Source organism: Hakea prostrata, chromosome 4 (assembly GCF_041222555.1).
Source record: "Hakea prostrata isolate BN-2017 chromosome 4, UWA_Hpros_2, whole genome shotgun sequence".
Classification (NCBI taxonomy): domain Eukaryota; kingdom Viridiplantae; phylum Streptophyta; class Magnoliopsida; order Proteales; family Proteaceae; genus Hakea; species Hakea prostrata.
Genome location: NC_142603.1, coordinates 4,796,529 through 4,806,101, shown reverse-complemented (window position 1 = coordinate 4,806,101; position 9,573 = coordinate 4,796,529). Strand labels below are relative to the sequence as shown.

Genomic DNA, 9,573 nt, shown 5'->3' with positions numbered 1-9,573 from the left:
TATAGCTTAAGCTTCGCTTTCTTGTGTTGTTGGTAATGTCATCTAATGTTCCAAGATCTAATTATGATTAGGATTCCATATATCCATTTAAATGTTCATGGAAATTGGACTACTCCAATCAATAATAGAGTTCGTGACGACAGCAACAGCTAGATTTATGTGCTTTTGTCTTAATATCAGACATCACAGACATGTACATTTCTGCTGTTCCCCTTTAACAGCTAAAGCAAGTAAAGCCTCTTGTCCTTGGAGGGCCCTCTCAAAGGCTCAAACCCTAATTTCTCCTGTACATGTTTAACTGCTGATTCACGGTCTCCTAGTTTTCCAATGGGTCGGAACTAGCATTGAAGCTGGACTTCGATATGGGTCGGATCTACCCATGAATTGCAAAAACCAAACGAAGACTTCAGGGTTCGTAGAGAGGTCCTCAAAGTGTGATTGAGACTTAAATGCACAGCTCTGAAGTTGAACCAAGAAAGTATCTTATCCATGAATTAATGCACTGGCCACAGGCCACCTATACATACTTACCCAGGTTGACTCTATCCACAGGCATCATTGGGGGCTTGAGGGTCTCAAATGGTTAGATAAAGATACACATCATTATTAACATAATCTAGTGTTATTGGCAGATTTTCATCTCTCTAGCTAATTTTCTATATTAAACGAAACTCATGTTCCTTCCAAAGCAGGTTTTAGGGCCATCATCAGCCTAATCCATACTTAAAAAATCTACAAAATCTTTGTCATCATTGTAATTCCCTCCCAGTCTTAAAGTGGAATTTGCGTCTCCATTCTCCAACACCATGAAAAGAAAGAAAGAAAGAGAGGGAGAAAAAATTGGTAGAACATGAAAAAAGATCAATCTTTTTTGCATGTCACGCGCGCCATTCAAGTGTGCCCTAGATGGCGGCCCACATAACCTCGTGGGCGAAATTATTACTACCCATGATTTCACGGCCCACCTAGAAAAATGCTCTCGTTCCTTCCTATTTAATCCCCTAATCCTTCGATGTTTTTCTCCATCGATCTCTCTCTGCAAGTGTTAATTAGTTGTTACTCAGACACAGTAGAAGAACAAGAAGATGAGGATGGTAGATTTGGGAAGCCAAAGAGGGCCTCTATACATCATAGACACGGCAACGGCGGTAGATTGCGGCAGAGAAGTCAGATTCCGGCGATCATTTCGATCACTTGTGGAGTGCATGGTTCCATGCTGTGGCTTCCAACCATCGGATCATGATGACTCGCATTCCAGCGACACTGAGTCGACACACGGATCTACCGTGACAGGAACCTTCTTCGGTTACAGGAAAGGCCGAGTCAGTTTTTGCCTTCAAGACGATTCCAAAAGCTCTCCTCTGTTACTTCTGGAATTCGCTGTTCCCACCTCCTATCTCGCCAGAGAGATGCAATACGGGTTGCTTCGTATTGCACTGGAGTGCGACCGACGCAGATTTTCCCGCTCATTATCCGCCGGCGCCGCCACCAAAACCACCACCACCACCACCACCAACTCGTACTATAATTCTTCATGTTGTTCCCTGTTCAACGTACCAGTATGGTCCATGTACTGCAACGGACGCAAAGTTGGGTTCGCCGTGAGGCGTCAGATGACGGAGAGCGACAAGTCTGTGTTGAAGCTGATGCAGTCTGTATCGGTGGGTGCTGGAGTGTTACCCATGGAGTCAAAATCCGAGGAAGGGGATCTCATGTACCTCAGGGCCAGTTTTGAACGAGTTATCGGGTCTCCTGACTCGGAATCCTTCCACATGATTAACCCAGTAGGGAGTTCTGGGCAGGAGCTCAGCATATTTCTGCTGAGATCATGAGACAGGAGTGATCATGAGTCAACAACTTTACCTGGTGCCTCGATAAGAAAGCCCAACGGAGTGACTTGAATGGTTAACAACTTTACCTCGTGCCTGCTGCCTCCATAATCAATCAAACGATGGGAATATGTAGTGTATCAGTAGCATGGCAGTTTCCGAATCCTTAGTTTTGATGGTTGGTTGATCACTTGATCTCTACTACCCTATTCTCCTCCTTTACGGAAGACTGTTACTCACTGTACTCTTTTGTGTATATGATTAAATTTCTTCTGTTATTCCTGTTATCAATCTCTCTGATCTACTACCCTAATCTCCTCCTTCCTCACGTATGATTAAAACTGTTGAAATCTATGGAAGTTTCTGCTTCAAGACACAGCTTTGACGCAACAACCATAGTTATTTTATTTCTCGAAACAAAAGTTAAGTACGCAGTAAGTTTCATGGAATTCGACATTTTAAATATAAAAATTTTATAAGGATTTCTTTTCTATAAGCAATTTGATATTCTAAATAAGAACTTTGCTAGAACCCACCTGATAAGATTTTGGCTTCTAGAAGTAAATTTCATGACCAAACGTCTAAAAAGGTAATTCTGCTTCCAAAAATAACTACAAATATTTATGATACTTTTTTGAAGTAAAAGCACTTGATAAGTTATCAAAGAGGTGGAAAAACATCATCTGCTATGCAAAGCAGTATACATAAATTCCAAATAATGGGTTGAGGCAGAAAAATTACAAGTCTATTTTGGACTTTTTAAATTTAAAATCATGCTTTTAATTTCAACTTATTGTTTGACATCTATGTGCTCTATAGAGGATTTTTTGGTCCTAAAAATTTCAATTTCTTCTCTTATTTTTACGATGGTCCTGTAATGGGATGATGGTTAATATGAAATCATGGTGAATCCTATTATCAAATCATTCTCTTAGTTGCCCAACTTATTTTGCATATTATAAAACAAAAAATCAAAACATACAATCTTACGAATCATCAAATTTCTTATTTCACTGCATATATCAATTGCAATATGATCTCATCCAATATTAAAACAAAAATAATAATTGATCCGGCCACCTATTCATAACTTTGTGTTGGAATGAATTTTTTATCTTGTCGTTTTCATTCGGATTGGATTGTTTTACCTAAATATCGATCAATTTAGTGCAGTCTAATGGCACACACCAATTCAAAATGGGTTATTAATTATAAATCGGAAAGTGGGGAAGCGAATTTGATTGGATTTTGGTTGTCGGTTTTCCACGTCAAATTGGAAGTGCTACGTGATAATTATAAACAATGGAAGAGAAGCAGCAGCCACCGCAACCGTCAACACCAGCCACCAGCCACCACCACCACCGCCCTTGTTTGCTTGCTGGTTGGCACCAGCACTTGCAGTTTGATATCGTCAGCTCTTATGGTTGTGGCCGACAACACAGCTTTTTGGAATGGAGACGGTCTCTTAAATCTTAACCTTGATGACCCCGATTTATAAAGCACCTAATAAAGTGGCAGGATAAAGCGTTTTTGTTTTGTTTTGATGTTTTGTAGAACACCTCATAACGATTCATGCATGCACTCATATAGTACTCTATGCAATCTTTTACTTTTCTCGTGAGTGAATGACAGGAGAAGAGAGGTGAAAGATCCAAGTTTGCTTCTAATCTTGCTTTGAGTCCTAAAAAGGATGAACGCTAATAATGCCTGGGTAGTGTCTACTTCGCTTCCTGATCTCCCTTTCATTCAATGTCTTTTTGTTTCCACTTTTTAAACGCAAGAGTATCCCCCAAGCCCAAGCCCAAGCCCAATCAATATTGGCCCAATATGGAAAATTTTCTTCCATACTGACAGTGTGTTACACCAGCAGGTATTAACGGAGAACTTACAAATGAACACGGAAAAGAAGTCAACGGAGCCGATGAGGTCAGTAATGAATGAGCGTCCGTAGCACGGCTACGTTGCCGTTGCCGTTGCCGTTGCCCCTCGTCCAAAGTTTCAAATGATATCATCAAAAGAAAGGAAACACCTATAAAAACTGGTACACTCAACTCGTCTAATCACATCTCTCTCTGTATTTTATAATTTGCTAATCTTGTAGCGTATCTCTGAATCTGATCACTAAAAGATGGCGGATGAGCAGGTAACTCTCTTGAACACCTTGCGCAGCAGCCCCTTTAGATTTTAAGATAATATGCTCACTTGCTACTCGATTGAGCAGGCATTTCAAGAATGATCTATCTGGATTTAAGAAAAGGAGTTAACACAATCTATCTGAAGCTAGGTGCCTACTAAGATGGGAATTAGTAAAATATTATTCAACCATATAAATATCAATACTCTCTTCAAAGACGTTCTAAATTCCAAGCATTGTGGAAGAGCTTCATGCAAAAGCTTGTGGAGGGTTACGGGTTTAAAGGGTAGAAAATCATGATTGTCGACACGTGGACATGCTAAAGTTTTGGCCGTCGATTGTCGAAAGCGATGAATCTGTCCAGCAACGCCCAACTCACCGATCCAACCTAAGTGCTTTTCATTCACCCTAGCTCAACTCAGATGGAAAAAATAAATAAATAAATAAAAGAACCTTCAGCTACTCCACAATTCCCCCCCCCCGTCTTCATCACGTGATTTTGCAGTCGCCAGAGGTCTTCAAAAACTCCGGCGAATGAATGTGATGGTGACGGCAATAACTCCGTGAGTAGTGCAACTTCTTCTTCTTCTCTGCCTAATTATATATGTTCTCATACAATTTCTATATATTTTTTTTCTTAGTTTAGCAAAAGTCAGAACTCGTTTATATTGAAGCCTTGACCTTTTATGCTTTCGGTTCTTGGGTTGTTCTCATTCCTGGCCTAGTCTTTCTATTGAGAGAATTGTAGACTTGATGGACGTTTTTTTTTTTTTTTTTTTGATTGGAGACTTTTATATTGGGGATGGGATATACATTAATGCCGCCCGCCCGATGTGTGCGGACCCAGGACCTCCCCATGGGAGATTGGGCCTTTAACCGCTTTACTACCCACCATTGACAATTGATAGAAGTTTTCCTTATCACATTGTGTGACTTGGCTCTATATTTATAATTAAAATACAATTTTTGAATTTTGAATTACAACCATATACAATATACTATAGTTTATTAGGAGTTGGCGTAACCAAATTAGCTTAGGCACCAATGCATTAGCTAATGCTTTGTATTCAACCTTCGTTGATAATCTTATAACTGTGGGCTGTTTCTTGGAGTGCCGTGATATCAAATTGTCACCTAAGAAAATGTAGAACTCTCTTGTGGAATGCCTCTCATAGGTACTGCTGGCCCAATTTGAATCTAAGTAAGTAAAGTAGTAGACTTACTGGGCTGAATTCGGATTCCCATGTCAATTACTATGTGCTTTAGATATCTAAAAATTATCTTAACTACAATCCAATCATTTGTGGTTGGTGAATGTATGAATTGGCACACTTGATTGACTGAGTAAGCAATATTTGGTCTTTAGAGGGTGAGATATTGAACTCCTTCGATGATGCTTCTATATTGGGTCAAGTCATCAAATGGTGCTCCAGATCCAAATACTAATGCAGCTGTTGAGGTTGGGGTGGGCATGGGCTTGGCCTCTTCCATCTTCTCTTTAGAAGTAAATCTAAGATGTATTTTGTTTTAGTAAAGTGAAGCCCTATGGAATTTCGGTTTGCCTCTATTGCAAGGAAATAATGGAAGTTGCCAGGATCCTTGATTGGAAATGGTCAAATGCATTACCCGTGATAATAATGTCATCTACATATACTAGTAAGTATATGATTTTCGTCTTGGAAATGTGCACAAAGAGAGATGAATTGGACAATGACATCTGAAATCCAATTGAAACCAAGAAGGTTCGGAGCTAGTGATTCCACTGGTGTGTTGCTTGTTTGAGGCCATATAATGCACGCTTTAAGTGGCATACATGATTTGGATAGGATGGATCTATATAACCTTGTGGTTGTTTTTTTTTTTTTTTGGTAGATAACCTTGTGGTTGTTACATGAATACATCTTCTTGTAGGTTGCTATTGAGGAATGCATTTTGAATATTCAATTGTCAGAGGGTCCACCAATTCGAAATTGCTATAGAGGGAACTGTTTGGATTGTGGTGGGCTTCACTACTGGGTTGAATGTTTCAAAATAATCAATACCTTCTCTTCGATGAAACCTACGGCTATAAGCCTTACTATAATGCATTTGCTACTTCCGTTGCCAACCTATTAGATCCACTTCCTCTTGATGATTTACTTAAGATTACGTTAGTATCAGACATTGGATGGGCTGCAGAACTAAAGAATCGATAGAAGTTTTCCTCATCAGTCATCACATTGTGTGACTTGGACTCTATATTTATAATTAAAATATACTCTATCTTCGGTTAATGCATTTTCATTTTTGAGTTTGACATTTTCGCTTTGGTTGTGCAATTTTAGTTGCTTTTGTTAACTTTGAATGTTTTAGCTCGAGCTTCCTAAATTCTTTCATCTTTTTGAAATATTTCTAGTGGGTGTTATCTCTTGAAAACTTCTCCCTGTTTGCGGAACATGAGCGTTTGCTGTCCTACTTTGAGGTCAAGATCTAGGCAACCCGTCAAACGGTAAAAGAACCTGCTTGTTGGGATCTTCCCCAAATTCCTGGTAAGTTCTTACCAACTGCATTGCCTGATGCTCTCTTCCTCTGTCTGCCGGCTTACGAGTCAATATACCTGCAGTTTTAGTGGTTAAGTAAAAAATGATGCATTTGATCCCATTTTGTGAGATTTGCTGAGGTATTTAGTTAAACTAATTGAACTTGAACAAGCTTTTATGAAAACATACTTGATGGGATTTTGGTTGTCAGTTTTCCACTCTAAATTAGAAGTGTTACGTGATAATTATAAACAATGGAGGAGAAGCAGCAGCTACCGCAACCGTCACCACCACCGCCGCCCTCCGCCCTCCGCCCTCCGCCCTCCGCCCTCCGCCCTCGTTTGCTTGCTAGTTGGCACCAGCACTTGCATTTTGAGTTTGTGAGCTCTTATTGTTGTGGCCGACAACACAGCTTTCTGGAATGGAGACGGTCTCTTAAATCTTAAGCTTGATGACCCCGGCCTATAAAGCACCAAATAAAGTGGCAGGGTTAGGGTAAAGCGTTTTGTTTTGTTGTTTTGAGAGCACCTCATAAAGATTCATGCATGCACTCATTCTCTACGCAATTTTCCTTTTCTGGCGAGTGAACGACAAGAGAGATGAAAGATTCTAATCTTGCTTTTGAATACTAAAAAGAAGAACGCTAGAGCCTGGTAGGTCTACTTTGCTTCCTCTCCGTTTTTTTTTCAGTCTTCTTGTTATGCCAAAGCCCAAGCCCAATCGACATTGGGCCGAAATGGAAAATTTTCTTCCACCAAAGCCCAACAACCTCTGGCCAATACCATATAGGATACAGGCCAAGGTACGTACAGTTGAGTCCAGTCCATGATCACCTTTCCCGAATTTTAAAATCCCGCAAGGACAACACGAAAGAAAGTCAAGAATCTTCATTCATGCACAGACGTGCTGCACCGTCGCAACAGCAGGTATCAAATGAAAACTTACAAACTTGCAAAAGAATTCTTCTTCTGTTTTTTTGTTTTTGTTTTTTTGGGTCAAGCAAAAGAAGTTAACAAAGGCGAGAGTGAGGTCAGTGATGAGCGCTCGTAGCCCCTCATCCAAGTCTCGAATGATATCATCAAAAGAAGGAAACACCTATAAAAACTGGTATTCTCATCTCATGTAATCACATCTCCCTCTGTATTTTCTAACTTGCTAGTCTTGTAGCTTATCTGAATCTAATCACTAAAAGATGGCGGATGAAGTAACTCTGTTGAACAACTGGGCCAGCCCCTACGGGGTGAGGGTGAAAATCGCCTTGGCCGAGAAAGGGATCGAGTACGAGTACAAGGAGCAGAGCTTGGAAGACAAGAGTCCTCTACTTCTGAAGATGAACCCTGTTCATAAGAAGATCCCAGTTTTCATCCATAACGGGAAACCCATTTGTGAATCTCAAGTCATTGTTCAATACATTGACGAAGTTTGGAACAAGACTTCTCCTTTGCTGCCCTTCGGATCCTTACCAACGAGGTCAAGCCAGGTTTTGGGCTGATTTCGTGGACAAGAAGGTTAGAGTACCTCCCTGTCACTTGTCAGTTTATTGACCATTCATGTCACACTGCTCATATTAAGTTTAATGCATTTCAAAAAGGGATATGAAACTCACAGAACCATGCGTATCTAATATTAAAATTTGATCTTGTAGGTATTTTACAGTGGGAGGAGGACTATCCTGACAAAAGATGCGAAAGAAGCAGGAAAGGAGTTGATAGAAAGCTTGAAATTGTTGGAAGGAGAACTTGGAGAGAAGCCTTACTTCGGGGGAGAGCAGTTTGGCTACATGGATTTGATCCTCATCCCTGCATACTCTGTGTTTTACTCGTTGAACACATTTGGGAACCTAAGTATAGAAGATGAGTGTCCAAAGCTTACTGCTTGGGGTAAAAGGTGCTTGGAGAAGGAGAGTGTGTCCAAGTCCGTTCTTGACGAACAAGAGGCACACCACTTCTATGTGCAGAGGAGGAAGAAATTGGGAATTGAATAGTAGAGCAAAACATAAGAGGAAAGATCGTCTGAAGGGCCTATCTCTCAGTTTTTACTTCGATGGCTTTGTTGGAATAAAGGAGACACCTTTCTTCGTCTGAAGGGCATATTTCTCAGTTTTTACTTCGATGGCTTTGCTGGAATAAAGGAGACACCTTTCTGTGTGTATGTGTTTGTCTTTTTAAAATAATTTTTGTTGTATGGATTGCAATGAGAGATTAGTGCTTGATAAGTTGTTGTTTGTACTTTCTAGCTGATGAGCAGTGAAGGATGCTATAGTATGATGTATACCTCACTTCATCATTGATCAAGTGCAAGAGTGAGTGAGTGGTGAGAGAGCTGAACGAGTCACTTGCACTTGAATTGTCACCATAAGCCGGTTCTGATTCCATTACAGGTTCCCAGCCCAAAACTTACAACCCTAGTTGAAAGCAAGGAGCACCGAAGGATTTACCAGATTTTAAGATAATGTGCTCACTTGCTACTTGATTGAGCAGGCAATTCAATTATGATCTGGATTTCTTAACGCAATCTATCTGAATGGGTGCCTACTAAGATTGGAATTAGTAAAATATTATTGACCATATAAAGATCAAACTTGAAAGACGTTCTAAATTCCAAGCATCGTGGAAGAGCTCCATGCAAAAGCTTGCGGAAGCTTGTGGAGTTGTTTGGGGTCTACAGAGTAGAAAATTATCTTTAAAAGCTGGATCAAAATCCTATGCGGCGTCCATCTTTGTTGCCATCCATCTGCCACTACAGGATGGACGATGCGTGGACATACAAAAATTTTGACCGTCGATTGTTGAAATTGATGAATCGGTCTGGCAACACCCAACTCCCCGATCCAACAGAAGTGTTTTTCATTCACCCTCAACTCAGTTAGAAAAAGATAAATAAGTAAAAAAACCCATTAGCTACTCCACAAATTTTATTTAAACCCACCCATAAATTTGAATTTTATTTAAACTCTAGTTTGTTGGATAACCTTTAGATTACTTAAATGCCACATGGCACAATCCAGGGAATTACAGGGAATTGTAGAGAAAGGAATTACAGATTGAGGATGTGGATCCGTAGTACCAGCCAGGGTATTCGAAAACTCCGA

At 40.2% G+C, this 9,573-nt stretch overlaps 1 protein-coding gene and 1 pseudogene across 1 annotated transcript; both read left to right on the top strand.

Moving 5' to 3' along the window:
- Positions 1 to 766: 766 nt before the first annotated feature.
- On the top strand, positions 767 to 2,188 carry LOC149017263 (protein MIZU-KUSSEI 1-like). Its single transcript, XM_089154147.1, has one exon. It carries the CDS (start codon positions 1,086 to 1,088, stop codon positions 1,830 to 1,832), a length of 747 nt encoding a protein of 248 aa, XP_089010273.1. The 5' UTR covers positions 767 to 1,085; the 3' UTR covers positions 1,833 to 2,188.
- Positions 2,189 to 7,674: 5,486 nt separating this feature from the next.
- On the top strand, positions 7,675 to 8,677 carry LOC149017262 (glutathione S-transferase U25-like; annotated as a pseudogene).
- Positions 8,678 to 9,573: the final 896 nt, after the last annotated feature.

Bases quoted from the DNA above. Each gene is read 5' to 3' on its own strand.
- LOC149017263 (XM_089154147.1), top strand. From the start codon at position 1,086: ATGAGGATGGTAGATTTGGGAAGCCAAAGAGGGCCTCTATACATCATA.